The sequence below is a fragment of the Stegodyphus dumicola genome, chromosome X1 (genome assembly GCF_044657685.1).
Source record: "Stegodyphus dumicola isolate Sdum_Otavi_A_Nest chromosome X1, ASM4465768v1".
NCBI classification, from domain to species: domain Eukaryota; kingdom Metazoa; phylum Arthropoda; class Arachnida; order Araneae; family Eresidae; genus Stegodyphus; species Stegodyphus dumicola.
Genome location: NC_140780.1, coordinates 85,910,742 through 85,938,150, shown reverse-complemented (window position 1 = coordinate 85,938,150; position 27,409 = coordinate 85,910,742). Strand labels below are relative to the sequence as shown.

Genomic DNA, 27,409 nt, shown 5'->3' with positions numbered 1-27,409 from the left:
ATATAAATCACGTTTTAAGTCAAAACTAGAAAAAACATTGGCATTATTTTTTTTATGAAACAGTAGACTTAATCGATGTTAGCTCCTCAAACAGTGTTAGTTGAGATGCGATAAGATTAAGTAAACAATTTTGAGGCTAACGTTCAATATGTGGATTGAATGCCACGGCAGGCAAATTAGAGTATTTTTAACAATTCTGCTTTTCTAGGAAAGTCTTTGAGTATTATTGCTGCATCTTCTGTTTCATATACACACGTGCTTTTAGAACATATTTTGAAGGTGAATTTTCTGTAAATTTCTTCAGTTATTAAAGTATCTTATAAATATTTGCCAACATCTGTGTTTAAACTACAAACGAAATTTAATTTGATGGCTTAAATTTTCTTCTGTGTTTATATAAGACTAATAAAGAAATCAGAAGCTTTCTGATGACATTATTTGTATGGCTAACACTGCATGAAGCCGTCGTAGCTCTTCATGAGGGAAAGAAGTCTGTCTGTCCTTTGTCCGACATCTTATCTAATATCCTTAGCGTTGGGGAATAGCAGTTAAAGACCTAATGTTACACTCCCGAAATTCTATATGCAGATGTTCTCTCATTGCTGTTTTTTAATGGGTGTACAGTATTTTTAGTAGCAAGGGATGGCTGTTCAGGTCATTTTATTTAAAAAAGCTGTCTCGGGTATCTAGTATATATCTACTACCCATCTGTTAATCTGTCTGCTTTTGATTACACAAATATATCAGTTAAAGAAATTAATTGGCCATAGAAATCAGTCTCTGCTTGCTGTTAGTTAATACATATAATCTTAATTTGATTATTATTAATAATGAACATTAATTAAATGAGGATGCTTTAAGTCGTATTAATTGGTTCAACGTTAAACAAGAAAAATATTAGTAAATAAATTAAAATTAAATATATATTTAATTACACAGCGCTTTGTAAGTTATTTTTGAATGAAAAGATATATTTATAACTTTTAAATATGTATGAATTAATCTTCGGTCTTTGCATGTACTTTTACTGTGGAAATTCTGGTAAGTAACATTGTTTCATTATGAAAAGATTGCATCACGTACATTGATTAAGTATTTTTCGGCATTTAAAATATGTTACTCGTAAATATCTCATAAACGATTGTTTGCAGAACCATTCGGTTAAAAAATAGTTAAGTGAAACATGGTTTTAGATTAGGAAATTTTTGGTCGCAGGACTAATCACTGAATGAATAAAATCTTAAACATATTTCCCGCTACAATAATTTTAAATTAACGAAATGTCTCTTTCTTCGGAACTTTATTTAAATTCATTGCTTCGTTTAATTTGTAATAGTTATCAAACCCGCGATGTTGTTAAAGCCGTTTAAATGAATGAAAGAAGAGATCATAAGTGATAATCTTTTGAGAGCTTTACTTATCTGGGATGCCTGTATATGCATTTTGTGGCGATCAGGAATCTGGGGGAATGAGTAAAATATAAAATCACCATTTCGTGTTTATTACCAATTAATAGCAATAATGCATTTTAAAACCTTTTACTGTTGAGCTATATCTTTTCAATATCAGTGTCCTATGTCGGCGGAATTTTTTAACTGATTTTGAAGGAAAAACGGGAAAGATTTTCTCCAAATCCTAGCTCCTCCTGCTCAGAAGTTAGAGGATTCATCTCCTGTGTACGCACGCGCATCGGCAAGCGCAGCGAATTTAAGCACGTGGTGAAGGCGAAGGTTTCTGAGTCAGTGCTTGTTGAAAACCGACGGTGGAAGGAACTGCGGAGTTAGTTCTTGCTTACTAACTGGAGGCACGTGCAGTCCAGCTTCTGCATGGATGTTGTGCCGGGAACTCTCTTTTTGCTGCTATCTACAGCTGTCGGTAAGTGGGAAAGGCGGTTTCACTTCCTGATAAATCTTTAGATTGGCTTCTAAGTTTTGGGCAGCTCAAGAATTCGATGTTTTCCGAGTTCATTCAGAATTATGAATATGGAAAGCCGCATATATACGAAATATAACACTAACTCATAAAGAGTAATTTCCTTTTGATAAACAGGGAGGGCGTAATTATTTGGGATATACGTACAAACTGACTAAGGTAGAAATGAATCGCAATACTTCTGAACATTCTGAACGAATAAAGAAGTTTAAATACTTTTATATTCTTGGAAATTTCCTGATATTTTCGAAAAGACCTTTTTCCACTTAATCATTATTTTAAAAGGTTTACATGAAATAAATAGACATTTATTTAAATACAGTATTTATGACATTTTAAATTATTTAGCTCTTAAAATTTCGGAAGCATATAAGATGAATTGCTTTATAAGATATTTTGTAAACAATAATCTTCGTTAGATCAGCGTATTTTATCATCTTAAAGGCTGACTGGAATTTCACGGTAGTCTTCATTATACAAATTCAGTATGAGTTTTCTTGAAATTTATTTCTTATCATTAGTCGTTCTTTGTAAAGTTTTTGGTTGATATCCGTGAGGATGCAACAGGAACGAGATTGCTTCTCATATAGTTACTTTCCAAAACTGGTAAAAAAGTACCTAAAAGAAAATTTGAATTTCTGTTTTAAAATTTTCTTTCAAAATTTCGATGCATTCTATTTGTCACTTATATCATCATATTTATTAATAAATAAGCGAAGACAATATAATATCAAAGGAATAATTACCTTAATAGTCTTTTTTACTTTGAAAATTCTATTAATTGGGAGGAATCTACAAAAATGTCCTGTATTAGCAATTAGTCTCATCATTAAACCTATAGTTGAAATGCAGTAACAGTTATATGCATATGTAGTGGAAGAAGCTACTAATTGGTCTCCGAAACAGAGTTTTATCTTGATCTTCATTGAGTACTGAGTTTTCATTGAGGGTAATCGTTATATATATATATAAACAGATTGGTTATTCATTTACTTTTTTGTAGTTCTTTTATTAAAATGAAAATTCACCTGAAAGAGCATGAGTTACATGTTTGGGAATTAAATGAGACTCACAACAGAATATAAATATTTCAGAGTAATATAATACAAGCGCGAATATGCCTGTGAGTGTGGCTTCTTCTGTTATTGCAGTAAATAGGACAAACATGTAATATGTAAGCTAATTTTGTTTAATTTCCTGAATTTAGAGACACTGTGTATATAACTCAGAAAAAGAGACGTAATGTAACGAATTATATACAAATCATAAAAATGGGCAAGAATCCTTGATTAATTTTTTATCGTTTTCATATTATTCATTATTCAATTTTTATCATTCATAATGATAGTTTATAGTTAGAGCTCTTTAGTTATACTTTTCTAAAGTTTTGCAATCGCAGAAGTCAATGAATTTCATCTAATTTTACATTGAAATCGTAAATCTCGAACGTCCTATTGTTATAAGATAGATATTTCGAAATGATATTTAAATAACATGTGAAAACTATAATAATGCACATAGTTTAAGAATTAAATACTTAAAAAAATTTTCGTTATTCCTTCATTTATAAATAATATTTGGCTCTTATTTTATCTATATGTTTAGTTATTACTATGACCATTACTATTCATACAATAAAATCACTATTTCTTTCGCAAAAATGTATGTTATATAAATTTAATATGAATATTTGCATAAAATTATTGTTATTTGGAGAGTTTAAATAAAATACATACTTAAAATAAGCGCCAGACGAATGATAATCTAATATTTAATTTTTAATATTGCTCCATAATTCTTCATATTTATGTTCACAGGAATTATCATTTGACATAATGCTAATTTTGGAGTAAATCTGATTTCGAATTATTAGGTTTAGAAACTCACAGAATAAAGCTAAAATGTATTACAATAATAAGCATACTTAGAAATAAATAACAGGAAATAACTTTAAACAGGAAATAAACTTTACCCGAGGGAGAAACAAGAATTACGAAAACAAATCATTAAATATTTCAATATCTCCATGTCATATTCAGGTGCTCTTAGACATTTTGAAGCTCAAAAACGTGTACTTCATTCATAATGAAAATGTTAAGAAATTCAAGAATCTTTTCGAAACAGAAGATTTGAAAATTTGAACAGTGAAAGATTTAAATTTCACAGTTTTTCAAATCAATATGTTTATACTGTAAATTTCAAAAATCAAAACGCATACGAACAGCATAGTTACAAAATGTATAAATTTTTCCAGTCATTAATATCCATTGCATGCATAAAATACTCTTTCTTTTTCTCGGTATACTAATTAAATAATATATTAAGAAAACTTTTATAGTGATAGGAAGAAATTCTTGGTTTAACCAGCAGTCTGAGTTGTTTGACGCAATAGGTATAATTACAGGCCAAAATGTAATTATTTTCTTCTCGGATTACTATACAATATCATCATCGGAAATTGCACGCGTTCTTCTTTGTTACTAAGCCAAACTAAAAAATGACCCAAGTCTACACTTGTATAGACATTAGAAGTTGGTTAGCGAAAATCTTAAAAAAACCTTTATGTTTCGCCGAGTGTTGAGCCTGAAGCACTAGGTTATTAATAGACTGGTATACTAATTACAGCACCATAAAAGCACATGGGAACAATACCTTTAATCCTTTACAAGTTAATTTTAACTTCTTTCTCTCTCAAATGCAATAAAACTATAAAATATTAAAAATCGGAGGATACAATCACATCTTTTAGACTTTCTTTATTCCTGTCCACAAAAATACATTATACTCTCACAGCAGAGAAAGCACTGTAATTTTTTTAAATTACAAGTGAGCATGTGCGACTACCTCATGCATAAGAATTAAGCCGCCCAATCGGGATAGTGGATAGCGAAGTTGACTGTCGTCCCAAAGAACCTGGCTTCGAATCCCGGAGATGGCATGGATGTTTGTTAATGTACCGTGTCTGTGCGGGCACTCTAAATATGCGGCCAGCCGGAAGTCCTTTCAAAAGGTTGCTGGCATGAGAAGAAGAGTGGGAGATCCTCGGACTTCCAACCCCCGGGTTTCTTGTTCTGATGTTACTGTCAAACATAAGGCCAATTTAGAGTCCTCTATGTGTATAGCTGTATTTACCTTGGCATTGAGTTATATATCGTTATTTTTCGCTCTTTTATTTATTATTTTATTTATTGATTTTCACCAAATGACCGGACACTTTGCATTATATATAGGTGCGCATATTTATCTCTTTGCCTCAAGTGAAAAATTATGTAAGCACGGGCCTGTTAGTACTTAACGTCTTTTCAGTACTATTTCCGGCCTTTCTTGTGCATCAATTTACATAGCTTGTGATTATACATTCTTTGTTTTATATATATTTTTTATGTTTTCTAATATTTATATTCTAATTTATCTTTTTACTTAAATATTATTACAAAATAAAATGCATAGTCAGATAACAACTGTTTGCAAGTACAGTTTTTTAGCTATCACCAGCCTATTATTTTAAATGTCTCTCAACTAGGCTCTTGTCCTCGTCTAATCAACATGGTTCGCCCTTGCCAGAGATCATAGAGTTAAGAAAGAAATGCAAAGCATATTCAGTTCCTTAAAATTGAGTACATGCTTTTTTTATTTAAAAAAAAGGAAAGAAAGAAATAAGGAAAAATTCGCAGAGCTGGAGTCCAGATAATTGGTAATGGATGACAACAACAACAATAATACTAATAAGTGCAACTATAGGAAAGAATGAAAATGCACTTCAACTTAAGCTGAAAAGTTGCAGAGATCTGGAACCGAAGATTTTTTTTCACTGTTATAATCAAAGGTTGAAGTTCTTAATCGTCAAATACCCTTCACTCTTCATGCTCTGATTGCTGTTTTATTTTGACAAATGACGTAAACATGACCACCCGGTCGTACAAATATCCAATGAAAGACAAATGCCATTAACGTGGGAGTAACAGGAAAAAAATAATTTCGTTGCTAACAGATGTGGCATAAAGTTAGTTTGCGCCCCACAGTAACTTGCAGCCTAATTTGAGCATGGTCAAGTGTCGCGAGAACTTCAGGCCTTTCCTACTCATACGCAAATTTTAGCGTAAAGCGCAGACTTCCTGAGAATGTGGGAAAGTTTCTGAAAAGAGAGACTGAGGAAATGAAGAAAGTCTGCTCAAAGAATTCGTCGAAAAAGGACTTTCGGAAATAAAATAAAAGATTTTTTTTAAGTCTATCAATGAACATCAGCCTTGATAAGTAACTAAGGGTACGAAGCCTTTATTTTTGGTTTATATTACATTATTTAGGACCCTGAAGACTTTCAAAAATACTTTTCTGTATGTATTATTGCGTACATGTAAGCAATAAAAATAAAATTTGCTGAATCAAAAAAGCAAATATTGTTTCAAATGTGAACAGCATCAAAATTAAATATATAGCTTTTAGTTATCTGAACAAAAGCAGTCTGCCCACCAGCTACGGGGCAGTAAAATAGCTGAACACTGGTAGTTTCGACCTGGGTTTGAATTCAGGCGAATGGGCTGGCTGCATGGGCGTTTTCGTACTTTTCCCCATGTGTAACGTGTATACGAGTTAGTTTCCCTTAGAAAGTCCTCAATGGAAGCATCCCTGCTCTTCGGCAGATTATCCTAGTATGATATGCTATAATCAAATAAGCCACACCAAACTAACATGAGTACAGATCAACAGGAGTAAAAGGTAACCAAACAAACAGGACTAAAATGTAAAGGAAATAAAATTATGAATTTATGTAAATATTGGTATGGATAAAAGACAAATTTGGTATAAGGAAATGCTTAACTTATTTTGGCGATCTTCATATTTAAGAATATCCGTAACAGTTCCAATGCAAATATAACACTTAAAATTAATGAAAGTTTCTCGCGTGTGTTAAATATAATTGGCAAATTTTAGCTCCTTTGGTTATTAAAATAATGGCTAAAGTAATTTAATTAACGAAAAACACCAGTATTAGATTTTCAATCGCGTAGCCTTTTTTAAAGCAAGGGAAAACATTTTTAAATATGATTAAGCAAGAAATAATTAGGATTTGAAATTAAAATACCGTTGAAAAAATAACTTTTTATATAATCTTCCTTTTCTATGTTTATGAAATAAAAACAGAAAATCACTGGATATTCTGAATTCATAATTTTTCTCTTCTTGCCTAAATTTAAATTCTAAATTTATTTTAAATATGTAGTAGTGTAAATGTTAAACTCCTAGTGGCCGGTAGAAAGGGATTCCATTTGAAACGTATTTGGAGATATCGAAATTTTAATAATCTCAAACCCTTTCCAATCTTCGAACAAAAAGAAATTTACCACACGCCAGGCCAGAAGAATGATCAGCAGTTATCCAGAAAGGTACTACCAATAGCTAAGCTGTCCTGGCTACAGTGCAGCGATTCTCACCAGTAGTACGCGTACCACTGGTACTCAAGAGAAAAATAGGTGGTACGCAAAGAAACAAAGCTCAAAAATATCTTGAAGAAAAAGAACAATTGGTATAAATTTCCTGTGATCGAAATGAAGATTTAAAAAATAACTTAAATTTTGATAATTAAATGGTAACCAATTTTTAATAGAATATTTTTTATGTGTGCATATTTAATACAAATAGCCAACATGTTGTGCAAATGGCAAAATATTTTCTTTAATATTTTAGAAATTGAAAAATAATCATTGCAAAATGTAGTGGTCGTACTGTAGTTTTCTGTTTTTGTTTAGATGATATGCATTAGTCAAAAGGTTGAGAACCGCTGCTCTAATGATTAAAAGTTCTGAATTAAAACTTAAATAAAATAGTGCGGATCCATTGAGAAATTTAACCTATATTTAATAATATTTAAGTATGCTTCATATATAGCGATCCTTTACTAATGTCATTCTTCTTTCATATCTTTTTCGAAGTCGCACTGTAATTGGTAATCGGAACATCGCAAATCTGCGGTAAATGTACAAACTTGTGTGGGGTCCCTCGCAAGTTCGCGGCCCTCAACTTCAGACGTTAGGGGCTCGTAAACCGAGCCTCTCAATCAAACTGTTGTTGCGACAGGCTATTAAGAACAGAATTCGATTTGACGTCTCGGTTTTACTTTGTTTATTTTTCAAGGCTTTTAATTGCAGGTTCGGAATTTGTAAACTATTTTCTGTATGCAAAGACCGTCTTTCTTGAAACTTTCAGCCTTCTCACCGAATCCCTAATTACCTGTTTTATTTCTATACATGTCAACATCCTTCGTCTTTCTGAAAGATTGTTCAAAATGATATTTCGGTGCTATGAAAGAATACGTTCACTCGATAAATACTGAAATAAGCCTCCGAGCTGTAGAAATTCACCAGAACGTAAACTTTGTACTCAGCTGTTACTGCGTATATGTCCTGCTATTATTTGCAGTTCAGAAGTAGAGTGATAAAATTTCTGCGCATGATAATGATTAAATCGCCTTTATCTTGTTCTATTGAAAAAAATCAAGAAGAGTTCTTTCATGAAATATCATACGTTTTATGAATGTAAATATAGTTTTAGATAAGGTTGTAGAGATATTAGGTATTTTTTGAAGCAAGAGACTTGAAAAATGAGCAACGCTATCGGGATCGGGGATCGAACCACGGACCTCTGGAATACACTCCCAGCGTGCAGACCACTACACCACGAAGGCACGCTAAGAAGGCGGGAGAAATACCTTATATACTTCCCCTTTTAAAGGGCGACTGGAGGTTTTAGGGGACCCAATCGCCAAATCCTGGGTGTGGAGAATAATCATCCACCACCCTTTTATATCGGGCGCTACTCTAGGGATTGTAGGTATTTTTTGAAGCAGGAGACTTGACAAATGAGCAACGCCTTCGTCAGGAATCGAACCACGGACTTGTGGAATACGCTTTCAGGGTTCAGACCACTACACCACGAAGGCAGTCTAAGAAGGCGGGAGAAATACCTTATAAGGGCTTAATAAAAACTAGCTGACACACTAAGCAAGATTTTAGAATAATACGGGCACGGTGAATGACTATAATTAAGGCAAACAAGGGTAGTCAACTAGTGACCGTAATATTTATTAGCTAATAAATGTTTATGAATTTCCTCCTTAAACTGAAGCAAATAATTTGCCTCCTTAAATTGAAACAAGTATAAATTTTATGGAAAATGAGTCAATAAATAGATACAAAGGGAAAAAAATGTAGAGTCATTAAGTTTTTTGAAGCAAAAGAAGTGAAAGATGCGCAATGGCCTCTGCAGGACTCGAAACGTGGACCTCTCGAATAAGCTCCCAATTATACCACGGAGGCTTGCGAAAAGGAGGGAGAAACTACCTTATACACTCGCCCCTTTTAAAAGGCTACTGAGGATTAGGGACTCAATGGCCAAATCCTGTTGAATACAAAATATCAGTCACCACCTTTTAGTTCGGGCACCTTTTGTAGAGGCGTTAGGTTTTATGAAGTAGAGGACGTGAAAAATGTGCAATGCCTTCGCCGGGACTCAAACCCTGGACCTCTCGAATACGCGTAGAGTACGTTTCTAATTACACCACGAAGGCATGGGGAAAGGAGGGAGAAAATACGTTATGGACAAAAGAGATAGGTTGGTATAATAAATAATGCATGCCTAATTTTATTCAAAACTTATTTATTTCTAAATATGTTTAATGAAAAGTCAGGAGAAATATACTTGATATTAATGGATAATTTAAATTCATTTAGGACACAACAGGTGGAATTTGATACATAACATGTGCATTCATTATCTGTTCATGTTCAAATTTCAATTGTGATAAAATTCCTCTGCCTGTCTTCCTGTCTCTCTCTATATATGCATATATAACATACGCTCTCCCGCTTTTTACATACTATCGCTTTTCTTAAATTATTAGGTTGTACTGCTCGGCCTATGAGATCGACTGAAAAATTCTACATGCATTAGATTTTAAGTTATTTTTAATTGTAAATCTGGTAAATTATTATCTATTTATTATATATATATATATATATATATATATATACATACCACTAATAAAGGCAAAAATCGCATCGGGGAGTATCTTTCGAATTTTTTTGAAAGTCATAGACTTAAATTCAAATATGATATTACTTTGCGTTTTTTTCACATTTGACATAGGAGTTTTATTCAAAAATACGCAAGAGACGAAACACGATCTCATTCCAGTTATTGGTAATTTTATACAAAGAGACTAATTCCCTTTGAAAATTCAGGACATTTCTATGAGAAGCAATAATGAATCTTTTATTTTAATGCTTTCTATGTTTCTTTTATTTTTAATGTTATTAATTAAATTTCATATATTTTCCACATTTTGCTTTCTACACCTTTAGAGCCTTTACCAAGCTTTAATTATTTCAAATCTCCCATTTCATTAGAATTTTAACCTCATTTCCCAGGAGATAATCAATTTTAATATTAATAATATCTATCTACTATCTATTTATTTCTCTCTCTTTCTACCTATATATTAGAATTCTTAAAACTTTCTGTTATATTAGAAACGGGCTGAAGTTCAACACATTCCAAGATTTTGATATGGAGTACTTCTATTACGCGAATTATACTATTAGTACACAGGTAGCTGCAAATAATCTTCATTGCTTTAAAGATAATTAATGCGTAGTTATGTTAAGGTTTCCGTGGAGAGATATTAAGAATCAGAGGTCACATTTCAGCAGATCAGTCTCATTAACGAACAGGACATTAATAATGAGTCGGAAGTACTAATATTATCATTCGTTATTAATGCGTAGGTAGGAATTCAAAAACTATCATCCGTTATTAACGCATAGCTAGGAATTCAAAAAAACTAAATCAGTGTGGAGAACATATGGATATATATGCATCTGCTGTGTTAACAGGAAATCACACTATTGCAACGAAGTTATGTTGAGATATCTTATATAATTTAATTATGAGTGGGACATCTGATTTTAAATAAGAGGCGAAAGTTTCCGAAATTATTTTTTGTGATGCATAGGCAGACATTAATGTTGTTTCCTTCAACACCATCCTTCATTGCATTATGAATATATATCATGGAATGTGTCACATCGGTATTTTAGTTTTTCATATTACTTTTCTTTTGCATCTCAAAAGTGGAAAGGAGAACGCCATCACCTGGCGACTGGGTCCGCATTCATATTATCATTTTGTCTAACAGAACCAAGATGCAGTATGAATGATGTACTTCACTTAGCTGACTTAAAGGCGAATGCCTGAAAAAGAACTGACAATTTCAGGTAGACGCTACCTATACGTTCGTGTCAAGAGCGGTGGTTGAAAGTCGTTGGGCTTGTGTCATCCTATGAAGCAGGGAATAAATCCTGCTCTGAGTGTTATATTCGACGGTGGTAAAAAAAATAAAAATTTCCATTCTCATGTCAGAAAACCACGTTATCTAATAGTGTAGTCCTTTAGTGTTCTTCGTTTGTTTAGCATTGGATGATTTGAATATACTGAGTCTGTTAAAATCATTGATTCACAGAAACGCAGAGCTAAATTAATTTTGAGTTCAAAAGAAATAGTACACGAACTGTGACAAAAGTAAGAGAAATCGAACTAAGGATACCAGATAATGACAATCGAATGAAGCAACATTTCAAAGGAAATTTCTGCTGCGTCTATGAAGTGCCTTTGCTATGGAGATCCATATTACACAGTTTAAAATGCTGGTAGAAATAAATACACTATTAATATAATTTTCGTATTTTTATTTACATTAATTTTTGTAGAAAAACATTCAAACTTGAAATATTCAGATCGTAATAATAGGCTCTTAATGAGAATCCAAATGGCTAGTTTTACCTCATTATGAATTTTAAAAACTCTCAAATTTCGTGTAATAAACATGAGTTTATTGCACTCATTTTGATTAAAGGTGCTAGGACAGAACCATGAAAATTCAAACGTTAAAATCATTCTGCATAATTTAATTTAAATAGCGATTTCAGTTCCACTGCAGCTAAAGGAACTCTGTTTAGAAATGACTCTTACAGCTGCTAAACTTCCCAAATGCTAATAACCAAAGTGAATTCACAAATTCAGTAGTCACTCTTGATGATTCTATTCCTCTGTAAAATGAGGGTGAACCAGAAAGAGTCAATAGAAGTTATACATGTCAGAATTGGGAGATTAACATTCACATGTCGCGCGGAGTTGGCGCCGATTTTTCCTAGTTCTTTTTAAACGTATTCCTTATTTATACAAACTTGCTTTTCCTTAAAAATGTCCTCATACAGCTGATAAACGGTAGAAAAGTACAAATTAAAACAAAACTGATTTGCATCCGTCAAATAAAACTTACATCTCTTACGCAATTACATAATTTTCGATGCTCTCATTCATTGATTAATAGCGGAATTCAATAAAATGCTTTTAAGTGCTACTGGGACATGAGTTGGCGGCGAGTTGGCAAGGCGAGTTGTGCGTAAATGTCAATCGAGCACAAATGTTTACTTTTATAATGCGCGTAACTAAATTTCGATTAAATTTTCCTTTTTTCCTCTACATAATTATGGCCTTTATTTCCATTGAATACATACATAATGAGAATTTACCAATATTTTTAGGTAAGTGTACTTTTAATATACATATTACTCACAGTTTCAAAAAGAATAACAATGATATTCCTTTAAGAATAAGAGAATATTTAAATCCTCCTTGTTTCTTCGTTATCTGTTCTAATGCATTAGCATTCATATCACGTTGATTTATGCTCTTCGAAAAACAGATAAACCTCACCTTTCAGAATTTGTAAGATTTTTGTCTAGCATCCTTTTCGCTCAGAAACCAACTAAAAAATTTTCTACCAAAGAAACAAATAAGACACTTGAGTATTTTACCAACTGTGATAGAAAAATATAATGATTGCTCGATTCTAATAACCATACCAAATAATTACTTTCCAAAAATCTTGGATTTTTATCAAAACCTCCAATCCGGTATAATTTATTCATACATATAAAAACATTCTCTAGAAAGTGGAATATAATGGTATGAAAGTTTTTCGAAAATGTAAGCTTTTTGTTATTTTCTCGTCTTTGCGTGGATCCTGAAACTTAATACATCCACAATACTAGAATTTTCAATTAAATTTTATTATTAGCTCAACTTATTATGTAATTCCTGCAGAAGACGATTTATGAATAAGAAGTTTTTATCATTTAATTCAATATTTTTTATGACTAATGAAACAGACTGTTTCTAAAATAAAAAATAATAAATTTATCGATGTATTTTTTTTTATTGATGGTGGTTGAAATGTTAGTACTTAGGCGACGATATCTGATTTGCATAATGGATGATACAGGAAACCAAAACAGTGGGCAATCACACGGAGTATTTTGCATACAGATTTATCGTAGTAATCGTTTTAATCCACCCAATCTTTAAATTACATTTTAAGAAGATATATATATATATATAACGCACATTTAAAAGTGCGAGGACAAAAAATAATATAAATGAAAATACATATCATTATATGTTATATGATTAACAGCTATTGGGAACTGAAAAAGAAATAACATTATGCTAAAATTAACTGTTACTAAAAGTAAACAAGTGTTATAAATGCATTAATTAAACACAATAATACATTAATTAAATAATTGTTATAAATACATTAATTAACTCTAAATCGAGCAAACAATTATGCCAAACTAGAAACTTTTTCTTGCCTAATGGGAGGGCATTTTAAAGAAAACTGTCTTCTTGCTTGTTTTCGATTGTAAAGCTACGACTGTTTTTAATAGTGACTTTGTTCATTTACCCGGGGAGAAATAAGACGCTACTTGTTAATTTAAGACTACAGTTTTCAACAGTTTAAGGCGTTACTTGTTAAAGGGATACTAGTGTTAAAATGTCAGTAAAGATACGTATTTTATGATATGCTGGTCTAAGCAGACGAAAATAAGCTAAAGCATTTGGGCAATTAACACCTCAAGCGCCGAACTTACTTTGTTTCCCTCACCGTTTATCCCCCTATATCTGATTTCACCAATATGCTGGCGGTCGGAGATCTATGTAGAATTTCACAGAAAAATATAATTTTTAAATTGAATATCATCAGTCAACAGTAACTGACATGACATGAAAAAAAAAATGTCAGTCAACAGTGGCAGACACGGTCCAAGCAGGATTTATAGTGTCAGCCGCTTGTAACTCATATTGCGCTTGACGTGTGAAAAGTTAAAAAATTAAAACGAAAATGTAACTGAATTAAGTAAAGAGCTGTAAAATTAAATTAGCTATTTAATGGATGTTTTTACCATGTGTAATGTGAATACGAATCGTTTTCCCTTATAACGTCCTCCACGAAAGATATCTCTAATGTATGAGCAGCCAGCCCTCGAATACTTTGTCAGAATTAAAAAAAGAAATAATAATCGCACATAGTTATGCGTAAATTTGTGAGCAAGATCTTTATAAAATAAAACTCGAAGGTTTCTAAATTAAAAAAAGGAGAGTCGAGAGAAGAATATATCTTAAGAACAATAGGTTAAGAAAGTAATAGGACAAAACGTTAAATTCCCAAAGCAACAATAAGAGAAAACATTAATTAAGCGAGCGTATAAATAGGAACAACATTAACTTCTGAAACAGAAGTAAACAGTAAATTACGAACACATACCAATTTTTCATTGTTATCTATCCTAAACACTACTTCTGCAAATGGAGTACTTTCATTTTTAGCATTTGATTACGTTATGTGAAATGCATTCTGCTCGTTTTATGTTATCAGTCGGCTAATCTTCTGAAATTTTCTATATTCCAATATTTAATATTATTATATTGCTCAATATTATTACATAAAACATCTATCATACCTATAGAATTATTTAAACTCTTATCGTAATAATAAAACAAATCGAGAACTTGTGATACTGTTTCTAAAATATATATACTCAATAGGAAGAATTAGTGAAGTCTTTAAACAGTATACGAAAGTACATGGTAAATAGTCATTGTGCTTGAAACAATAATTATTTTTACTTAATTATTAATTTACTTTATTATGGATTGTCATATTATCAGATAAATTGACTTTTTAAATTATAAGAGAAGGTGAAATATATCACTTTATTGTTTTCTGAGCCCTCGTAGATGTATTCCTATCTGTTACGTTTTATGTGTTCAGGCAAAGCTACGGTAAATATGTATACCCAAGAAATACAATGTGTCCATTTGCTAAAATCTACCATTTCTTCGCCGAGAAAATAACAGCTGTCCATCAAATTTAATTTTATTTTTCTATTAAATTAAGTCAAAGAAAAGAACATTCCTAATGAATATAAAAAAGAATGCTAGTACCGAAATGAATTTCAGTGATTAAATGAAATGGGAAAAGAAAACAGAAAATTAAGCAGAGTTCATAGATTACGAACGACAAATAGGTCAACTACTCACTACCACGTCATCTATCCGAAAGTAACCTTTTATACATCAGTGTATATCTTCTTAAGTAAAGTGTTATTCCTAAGATCCAGTGTAACATAACGTCTCATAAAATCACGGGAAAATGAGGGTTTCGTTAAAATCCCAGGCAGCAGACCTTTTTTTTATTTTCTATGAAATGTACAATTTTTGAGGGCTTTTTGCATGCTTTTATAAAACCTCCAACATTTTCCAATACATGGATAGTGTTAATATAGAGACGATACACATTATTCTGTTAAATTACTCCTTCGAGCATTACATTTGTTTTTGTAAGTTTCGTAATACATCTGGATACGTTAATGATAGTATAAAGTTACTGTAATCTCGAAAGGCTTCTTGTGCGAGTGCATTATTTTTAATTCTTTCATAACTGTTATCACTATCTTTATGTGAAAAAATGTACCATGTCTGAATACGCAGGAAGAGATGGTTTCGCAAAACATTTTTTGGAAGAAAAGATTTTTGGAAGTTTTGAAAAACGAGACATACGCATAATAACCAGTCATATACCCAATTCATAATATGGTTCCTTATCGTTTACATAACAGAATTTCTTGTACTGATTGGATATGAAAAACTATATACATTCTTGAAGCGATAACTAGGAAATATTTAACTACTTGACAAATTTCACAGAAAATAAAATAGTCTGAAAACAATCTGTAAAATATCTATAGAAAATAACTTGATTATAAATTTTAAATCTGTTTGCTTTGAAGACGATGTGATTAGGATTTACAATTTTAGTAACCAAACATTCAGTTCATTCATACTTCATCGACAAAGAATTCTATTTGCTGGTAAAACATAACTTTCTTCTGGTATTCACATGATGTATATATATATATATATATATATATAATATATATGTAATTTAAAGTAAAGTAAAAAGAACAAACGATAGCGTGCGAACTAGGATTGTTTATAACTCATATATATATAATGATATAATGTATGAGAAAATACATTTCATATATATATATATGTATATAAATATGAACATATGTATTGTTCATATTAATTATATAAAAATTAAGAACATGACCAGAGACCGTCAGGTCGATACAAGGTAATAATATTTTAAATTGATTACTTTATTGGATTGACTCCAAAGCGGATCTGTTGCGCCTAGCAAATGTATCGTGTAAAGTATAATTTTCCTTCTATGGAAGAAACTCTGAAGCTGACCAGCGAAATAAAATAATACTTAAATTTTGGGGGTCTAATTAATAAGACTACATAGTCGTTTTATACATAAGGTTTGCTTTGGTTTATTCAATTATGTAGTATTTATGTCAAAGCACTGTAGGACTATCTATTTAAGGGCAGGAATGGCTTAGTGAAGGACTTTCTAAGGGAAACTGGGTCGTGTACAAGTTTGCACAACAACAAAAACAAAACGCCCATGCATTCATCCTGTTCGCAGGGATTCGCATCCCGAACCGAACTACCAGTATTCAACGACTTTAAATCATAGCCCCTGTTGGGCTGTGTATATAGGAAATGAAATCTTGATTGATTAAAAATAAGTATTGTTTACTTATTATCGTGGCTGCTACATGATTTCAAATGCATGCTAAATTTAGCAGTAATTTTAATTATCGTCGGTTTTATAAAACGTATTTAAAAATTCTTTATCACAGTGCTGTTACACAGGAGGATACATCTGGGCAGAAGGAATTGTAAAACCCTTTCGAAAATTCATTATTTATCTGGCTTTCAAAATAAATTTTATAAAGAAAATGCTGTGCTTTTGTTCAGTGATGTATAAATGAATACTAAATTATTTACATTGCGTTCAGCATACTGAGATTATTGAAATTTGAAAACGTTATGCAAAATATTGGTTTCAGAAATTATTTTCATTAAGAAGCATTAGATTAATAGATTAATAGACTTAATAGATTAAACACAATTATTAATGCAAATAAATTTAGAATTGTTGGTACTAATTCATTCTAGAAAAAATATCGTGTTTCCTAGCGTTAAAAAATGTAAAAATGCATTTCTCTGAATTGTTTGTATCTGCAGCACAATTTGATGAATATAAAATTTTGTTACATAAAGTTTCATCAGTTAGAAATATATTAGTTTTCGGAAGTTTATCCGTAACAAGACATAAAAATTTGCTGGAAAGTGAAAGAAAAAGTATTTACTGATACGATGCGAAATCAATGTAGGGAATTACAAGCAAATCCTTTCGCTTACACTGAATGAAGCAGCATTTATAACAATACATTAGGAGCAAACAAAACGCTTGCTTTCGGATGCCATTCTCTGTTTGAAGCAATTCCAAAAAAGGCTGGGGAGTGGCTAAAGAAAAAGTGAACGTTAAGCGGATCTTCTGAGTCATTTGAATTCACTGTCTTGCAAAAGTAAGATCCACTTTTAGAGATTTAAGTTTGAGTTTATACAAAAGACTTGCTCCAATAGTAGCTCTAGAACAGATGTGATCCCGTGAACATTTCTGAAGCTTTCAAGTGATTGGAAAGTAAGTTGAATCGACTCTATGTAGGAAGTACTACAATAAAATGTTTTCGTAACTTTCAAAATGCTGTAGCAGGCAGGCAAAAATTCAAATCTAGTAGTTCTGTGATTGGATGTTTTTAGAATTGTTTTGATATAGGAAGGTAAACGTAGACTTACTTCAGCAGATTCTGAAAAGCAAAAACTAATATAATTCAAAGTAAGAGGTAATATTTGAAACTCAATTTTCAAGTTTACGGGTAAGTGCCAGTAATTAATGTATTCATAAAATCATAAAATAATTCTATACAATCTTGAGAAATGCACACAAGGTTTGATTTCCCAAATATATTTGAATTTATATATGCAAAATCAACGAAATGGTAAGCTTAAGTTCCAAGAGACAAGCGATTATTTATGACTCATTTTTTTCTTTCAAAATTCTTAACCTTGTAAAACGTAAATGGATTAAATGCTACAATTGCGGTCTCAAATGGAATTTCTATTGGTAAAGGGGTTACACATTGATTAATGAAATACCAGTAGTTGAGAAAGCCGTTAATTATTCCTTAAAATATTACTTATTTCTATTCATTGATAGTCAGCCTTTTCTAACTTTTATAGTATTTGAAATTAATGGCTAAGTAACTGTTAATAGCAATGATGCAATAAAATAAATTATTCATATTTTTAAATGGAATAATTTACAATGGTTTTAAAGTCGTCTTAATCGTCTTTTAAACTGTTAATTGTTAGTGAAAAATTTTAGACATTTTAAAATATTCCGAATGTTAAATTCACTTCATATATTCTAGTCACTATTTGCTGCAAGTCAACTGGTTAATGGGCATTTGTGAAGCATTCATATTAATTTCTATTATCTCTAAAATATGTTCTCCCATTATGAGCATTCGAGTAAAGAGAGAATTTATGATTCCTTTGTGTCACGAGTTCAGAAAGTCAGGTGTCTGTTGGAACAGAGATAATCACAGGTGCCACGCTCGTCATGGTGCTACTAAAGTTTATCATCTCACAAGATGCCATCTTCACACTACAGCTATGCATCTTTTTTCAGAACCGGCCAGAAACTAGAACAAGTGGATCAACATTAGGCTAGTTGCAGTTACATCGGTAGTTTCAAAGTCCAAGCATTTGTCTTTGCAAAACCATAACGACCTTCATTTACGACTGTGACATTAACATGTGATATTGTAAAGGCACTAATTAATACGCAGATAAAATAACGGTAAATTTTGCTCAGATGGTCTAGTAGTGAAACATAATTTGGAAACTTGCAGTGTTGCTGGACTTTATATTTAAAACATGTTACCGAAAGATTCAAAAAATCCAGTTTTATATTGACAAAAGGACTCTAGCGCCCCTGCTCAGATATGATTTACTTCGTTTTTCTAGGATGGCGCACCTGAGGCTCTGAAAGCTGCGCCGCGAAAATTCTCTGACGAGAGTTTTGAGGTTGTGGAGCTTTATTTGGGCCTGATAGCAAATGCATAAAAAAGCTCTTCTCTCCGTACTTTTTTTTCTTTACATAAGAAGATATTTTTATTTTTTATGTTCAGTAAAAACTAAAATAAAGTTCTTAAAACCTTAAACGTTCAAAGAATATCTCCAATTGGTTGCATAAATTAATCACATGCAGGACGGATGAGTGGAGAAAAAACTATTATAATACAGCAGCCTCTTGAAAAATTTATCGGTTGATTACTCCCACCTTAGCAGAGATTAATTATCCGAAAATCGGGACTATAACCAACAGTTTTTTCGTCTTTTGTGTCAGTAAGCCTAGAAAAAGTTTTGTCTAGTTATTATATACTTCATTTTTCTCTAGTAATGTGGTGATACTTAAGAAGTAGTTAAATTTAAAAGAACTTTGCGTAAGTTCTGGAAGAGTAAGGTAAAGGTTAAATAAAACTTCCGTTCAGTGTATTCTGAAAAGAACGTGAAGATAATATTATTATAATTTTCTTTTTGAATTCCTGCAACGAATTTCTCCCAGCTAGATGACAAATATTTAGAATTTTATGGTTCAACCGATTACAGACCTTTAGCGCAGTTAGTTTCTTTTTGTTAGCTTTGTTAAAATAAATAGATAACCTGAAATCATCATCAAGTACAGTGAACCAAGCAAAAACAAATAAATTCACTGATTATTAATCAGCCTTGGTTTCCATAAATTACATTAGCAGTGATCAATACAGATAACTGAGAAAAGAGTAAAAACTGTCGCAGTGTTAACTTGCCATAGTGTTATTTGATGCTTAAACATTGAAGTTATACAAATAATTATGCTAATTGCTAAATCTGTGGAGTATAATACTACATCTTACACAAAAGAAAGAAAATATAAGAGCAAAAAGTAATGGAAGAATTAGTAAGATACCAGGATTCTTTCATCTGTGCATTTATATTGGTATGTTTTCGAAACTTTATGCCATTGTATAGTAAGAGGTATTTACGAAAGATTATTACCGTTTCCAACAAATTTGGAAAATGAGCTGGAAAAAGAGATCATGTTATGTAATTAATGTACCTGCATTGATTACATTATTATTCCGTTTACATATCTTGTATAGGATCACAGTTAAGATAGTATGAACTCTTTCTCTAGGAAAGAAATGTGTTGAACACCTTAGAAGAAGTCTGAAGAATTTTTGGCTATCCTCAGGTATGTGTAAACCTGGATCCGTGTGCGCTGTGATGCGTATGATGAGGCAACTAACTTAAAGGCACTGCTCCGTGAAGGCGCAAAATTTTTATACATGTATTCTATCAATTCTAGGTGATCAATAACCGTTCGATAGATTCATCAACTAGAAATAACTTTCTTTTCTTGCTACAAATTTTGAAATTTTTGCTTTCAAATCAAGAACGTAGCTGAATCAAGTACAAAAACCTGAAGCACATAGAAGTGATAATTTCAAACTTCTTTATGGATTTTAGAACTAGGCAAAAATCTTTCTGACAATAGGTACATTTTGAATAAAACTTTATCGATTTCGAGGACGATTAGACATAGGTCCTTTACCTTCAGGAACGGAACAAATTTGCTTCTCAAAAAGGGACGTTTGTCTGTATTGAAAATGGAAAGTTACAGAGAAAAGAAAACAAAAATGCATAATTAAGTAACAGAAACATACATAAAATTAAAGGAAATGAGCGAGGAAACGAGGCGGCAGAAGAGACAGAAAATTTTATAACGATCTAACACTGCATGCAGAAGTCAAGAATTTATATTAACGGTAGCTTCAAATTTCAAGTAGAGAATTAAATAAAGCTAGATGGTTACAGGTAAGTAACGGAATAATAGAATAAGTAAAGTAATAGAAATAATGATATAAAATATAGATGAATAACGAAGTAACGAGTGATATCGAGAAGACAGTAAACCAGAGTTAATAAATAACTGTATGAAAAAGGAATACATTTTGAGTATCTGGTCAAAAAGTATGGAATAAAAATCATTGTTTGTCAGATTAATAGAGGGAAAAAGGTAATTAAATCAAAAATCAGAGATAAAATTTTAGATATACAGTTTGTTCTTCCATGTAAATATAATTAGCATGGGGAATAAAGCATATTACGGATCCATACTTTTATACTATTTAATTAATAGTGTCTAACTTCACACTTGATAGTACTTGTACAGGAATATGAAGACAACTAAAAAAAATAACCGATAATTACAGCAGGTTGAATGCAATAGTCTGTTGCTCCAGCGCAGAGTGAATAGCAAAATATTTTTATTAGAAAAATAATTGCAAAGATTTAAAGAAAAAAAATATAGCTAAACTTATAGTTAGGGTATGTTTTTAAATTAATTTTTATTTACTAATCTTACCACGTATTTATGAATTTACATATAATTTTTGTTCGAGCATGAAGATCAGCACGACAATTAGCAGGCCGCTCATATTAGAATAAATCCTTGCCTTGTGTCATGCCTGTTCAATTACTAGTCTGTATTTGCTCAAACATTTCAGTATAGATATTTAAGACCTATCACTTCCCCTAGTAAGTGGAAGTTATTTAAATACGATTGAAAAAGCAGTCAAAAATGACTTTCTGGATTCATTTGCGACCGAGTATATATCCGCTAACGCTGTGACATGCATGCCAAGTTTCACACTATATACATTTAAGAAACGAATTTAAATCTCATTTGGTCGTTCTGAGCTCGAAATAAATGTAACTTTAAGTTATAAACTTTCGTTTTTTTATCGTCTCAGAGAAATGTGTCAATTTATCAAAAAAGTAGAGATGTAATGAAAGAATCTTCGAATAAAAGGGAAGAGGGGGAAAAGTTCGTCTTTCAGGGAGGCAAAATTTTCACCAAAACTATTCTTGGTGCCGACAAAAGTTTCTGCTCATTATCTACCTTTTGTAGCATGTTAATGCGGCAATTCTCCCCTTCTGTCTCTTTCTAGGGCAGTAGTAGATAGCTGTTGGAACTGTTGCCCGAAGTGAGAATGAAACGCGATTTTTACTTTTCTTTAAGGATGTGATCCAAAGACAGTTTTAGAAAAATGAATTCCTTTCTTCCTTTTTTTTCAGAAGTAGAAGCCAATTAAATAGCAAAGATATATATAACTTGAGTTAAATATGAGGCTTTAAAAATGTCTATTAAAATATCAATTATTTCTATTGATATTATGAGAAAGAAAGTTTAATAAAGATACCAGTAGAAATTACTTTGAGCGAATTATTCCTCGATAGACTTGAATAAGTAATAAAGAAATTTAAAAGTATAGGAAATGCCACATGAAACATGGCTCAATATGCTTGAAAAGCAACAAATATCATTCAAAGCAATCTACTTATTATTTTATTCATTTTACATGTTCAATGTATTTTATTATCTCAATTTCTAATTACAAGTGAAATTCATTTCTACATTTAATGAGAATGCAGTGAAACATTCTTTTGGGAATATATTTTTCTGTAATGGAAGTATTAAAATCTTTTTATGGAGGAAGATTTAATAAGTCCATAAGCTTTATTTAGAACTGATTAAATCCCCCAAAATGAATTTCGCTTCTTTGAAATGGAATTAATTTTGCTAAGGGTTTTAAAATGTCCTCATAAGAAATCGTATTTAATGAAAGAGTGAGATAAGCTGCAATTGTGTAAGACTTTCTGAATAGTTTTTCTGTTGAGTGTTATGTTTTCAGTGTCACATGCTTTCAGTTGATATTACAATCTGATTCTGTACTTTTAGCCATTACCGAATATTCACAGAATATTTTTATATTGTAACATGTAAGCAATGGCAGCTTTTTATAACTGCTTTCTTGAATTAAGTAATTTTTTAGTGTATGTAAAAATTTCTAGCTAGAGTACGACTGAAATAATTAATTGATATTTGTAAATGATCTTAATGGATTTGGAAAATTGTTTTAGACAAGTTTTTTTTTATCTCCAAGTGTGGATAATCCATAAAGACAAACGATGCCAGTAGATGAAGGTATGTATAATATTGGCGTTGTCCAACTCTACGAGTCAAAACTTTACGATTTTCTGAAGCAATCTATGCGAAAAACATTTCCATTCCCTTCAGACATCGCAGGGGTCTTCACAACTTTGAAGAAGAAATCTAACAGATTTTTCCCGTTTAAAAATTGAGGGATTACTACTAAATCTTTCTTTTCAAAACCAAATTGTTAGCTAAAATGCGTAAAAGGAAAGTATTAATTCTCATACATTCCTACATCAGATTTTACTCACTAGACATGCTATTTTAAAATGTTATAAGATATGAATGCGCTTACATACTGTAAAGTGAATTTTGTATGCTCGACATTAGTTTTGAATAAAACTGAATAACTTCTTTTTACTTTTCAGTATATGAATAACATTTATACCGATGAAAGGACGAATAAAATTAAATATTCGAGCTAAACCAGTATTAGAATAGTTCATTCAATATTAATATATATAGCTTTTATTGAATTTAGTGATTTTTTGTATTTAAATATATATGTTATTTAGACAAACTCTTTCTTTCCTTGAACTATTATACATTATTAACATTTTCTGGTTTATATGTTTATATCATATTTATGAGCACTTCGTGTCTTTTAACATGCATTTTTCTAATATCGTGATGTTTAATTCTGTCGTCTAAATACTGCAAAGGGTTCTTCCAAAAACATTTGTTTAAAAAAAATCTAGTAAGTAGTAAATAAACATATTACATAATTGCTACATTAAGTAATTATGTAAATAAATAGAAATAAGTAGTGATGCATAAATAAGCGAAAATCAGTTAAACTGTCAATGAATACATGTTAATAATTAGATCATACAATCTTTTGGGACAAAATTAGATAAGTTATTCCTAGCCTCTTAAAACTAAATAAGTACAAAACACAATTTTTTAGATTCAGTGAAACTGCATTTCATATATTAGAACTAGAACCGCGGAGCGGGTCAATTTGACCCAAACCGATGTTTAATTTGTCAGCACGAGAAAAGTATTGATTGGAAAACAAATTCCTTTTATGACTTTTAATAATTTAAGGTAAACAATAACTTACCGAATTTTAAACTGCGTAACATAAATAAATTTCTGATTATTAACATTTATACCTGGAACCGCGAAGCCCGTCAATTTGACTCATACGAAATGCTTATGTCTAAATGAGAGTTTTCTCGGAAGAAACTGTAAAGTATATCTACTTCATCCTCTAATTCCTCAAATGGACTGAACCAAGAGGGGGAATAGTGTGGTTTTCAGTCAAGATTCGAAACGCGAACTGCGTTCGAATGAAGTGGAAAATTACAACGAATATTTCGAAAGAATTTTGAAGTTGTTTTTATTCTATATTTAGTATAAGGATAGATAAGATGTCACGACGTCGTTCAGGCCTGTTCAACACTCTTCTGTCCGCTAATGAAGAAAACTGGAATTCAGATAAAGAAACTGAAAGTGATGATGACTCTGACAGCGCCCTAACAATCGCTAGATCTTCTCATCGCAAAAATTATGATAATTTATCAGACAATAAAGAAAATTTAAAATTCTAAGAAAAGGCGCATGCACTCAAGAAAATCTGAAAAGAAATCAGTAGTAACATTCAAAGCTAGAAATAATGAAGTTGGTGTAGATGGGACAGTTTGGAATGTCGTAGAATTAGGAACAAATAGTGAAGGAAGAAAATGAAAGTAAAATATTTTGAAGGATGTTGGGGGTCCAATACCATAAGGTAAATGCAATATTGTAGACAACAGTCTGTAAAGTGCCTGGAGACTTTTCATAGATGAATGGATACTGAAGCATATAAATAAATGCAATGAAAATGAAGCTCATCGGCAGATTTATGAAAATGAATGGAATATAATAGTAGAAGAAATGGGTGCTTTTATAGCAATTTTATATATGCACGGGGTATATATTGTGCAAAAGGACTTGGACTGAAATTTGAATAAATTTGGAATCAAGTCTGGTTATCTGCAGATGGTGATTCAAAATATCTAATAAATAGATTCCCTTATCTTGGAAAAGATAACCAACGTTTCTCTTTCTGAACATGTAGCACTGCGACTATTAAGTCCATATGAAAAAAAAGGTAGAAATTTCACTGCAGATAACTTTTTCACAACACTGAAGCTTGCAGAGACATTGAAATCCAAAAGCGCAAGCCTTGTAGGAACTACAAAACGTTGAAGAAGAGAAACATCAGTCTCTATAAAAATATCAAACTCCACGTTGCATGCGACTACGGTATTAACACATAAAGACATCAGTCTAACTGTTTGTCAAGAGAAAAATTATAAAAAAAGTTTTGTTGCTAAGTAGTCTTCATCCAACTGTAGAAATTATACTAGATAGTCCCAGAAAAATTACCTGATACAATTGCTTACTACAATGCAACTAAATTCGGTGTGGACGTGATTGACCAAGTGGCAATGAAGTGTATTGTCAAGTCTGCTTCATGTAGGTACCCGGTGTAGCCTTTTTATAATATTTTAGCTCTTGTTGCTATCAATGCCTGGGTTTTATACAAAGCTGTATCTGGAAAATCTATTAATAGACGGCAATTCATCTAAGACTTAGTTGAAGAACTGAGAGAAAATTTTGTTCTCTCCCGACAAAAAAAGGTGCCATATGGGTCAATAGCAACCACAGAAACGACGGAAAACCACAAGTTAAAAGTAAACCAGTCCGATGCCACAGTTAAAAATGTGAAAATAAAACACAAGACATTTGTTCAAAATGAAAAGCAAACAGTTATAATAAATGGGCAAAACTTATTACGTAATAAATTTTATGCATAATGCGTACAGTAAATTGGATTTTTAAAATTTGTAAAACTATTAATTGAACTGGTAAAATTTGTATTTTTTCTCTAAAATTATGTCTAAACTTATTTAAATGATATATTCTGTTTTTCTATCAATATTAGAAAAATTTTATTGTATTTTGTTAAAAAGACATGTTATTATACTTAATTAAATTTATAATAATATTATTTTCTAAAACTTTAGGTAATTTCCGTTTATTTATATAATATATCTGATGCAAATTCTGATAAACATTGATTGTTACATAAAAGTAAAATGTTTTAGTTAACTAAAATAATAACTTGTGCATATTTTTAGATGATTTCTGTCTAGGGTCAAATTGACCCGCCCCGCGGTTCCAGATATATCGAAAGTACCGCGGTTCTAGAGTTAAATACAAAACTGATTACTATTTCAAGTCAAATAAAGCTCTGAAATTAAAATTTAAAATAGATGAATAAATTAACAATTTTATTTGACTTCGAATGAACAAGCAAGCTTTCCCCTCAGCTCATTTTAGCACTATTCACTTTGCAATTTCATACTTTCCATAATCCCTTCCATTGTTCTAAAAAGTTAATCTTTTCTGGAAACACAATATATACTCAGTGGAAGATCATCCATACTCTATTTTTCGTCTAAATGAGTTATCATCTGATACAAGAGGAAGTGTTGTTTGCAGATGTTAATTTTCCTCAGGTCATATAGTCCAGTGGTGCGCAAACGTTTTTCGACTGCGACCCCTTTTGTAGAGAGAAAATTTTTGGCGACCCCTAGAGAAAAATGTTCACAAATACGATGTATATTTCGCGCATATTTTTCGTTTCATCGAATAAAAATACCATCATATCTGACTCATATTAATTTTATATTTTTAAGAAAATACTTTTTGTATAACACAAAAATCAGTAAATTGCCTTTAATGAGATGTATGTGCCTGCAAGTTTCTAATTATCTCATCGATGTTTGACATTTTACATATATTGGTTTTCCACGGATAGCCAAAATTTTTGGCAAGGCGGAGTCTTAAATTGATTTCGAAGAGTATAATCACTAATTAGATCTATCAATTGCTCTTTCTCACTAATTTGAAGAGTTGAACTGCATATGTCAAAGGGAAATGGATCACGAATCCAACCAAGATCGTTTTCAGGAAAATCCTCGAATCTTCTCGAAAAATTTTCCTTTAACTTTTCAATGTGATTGGAAATGATGTTTTTAAATGTAAATATATCTATATTATTTT

General features: G+C 31.3%; 1 protein-coding gene across 1 annotated transcript in view; it reads left to right on the top strand.

Annotated features, from left to right (window-relative positions):
- Positions 1-1,744: 1,744 nt before the first annotated feature.
- LOC118196790 (uncharacterized) overlaps positions 1,745-27,409 on the top strand; it is a 468,824-nt gene continuing 443,159 nt past the window's right edge. Inside the window, exon 1 of the mRNA XM_085807122.1 lies at positions 1,745-1,875. Within this exon, the coding sequence (XP_085663248.1) occupies positions 1,827-1,875 (49 nt within the window). The 5' untranslated portion in view covers positions 1,745-1,826. The remainder of the gene's footprint in view (positions 1,876-27,409) is intronic.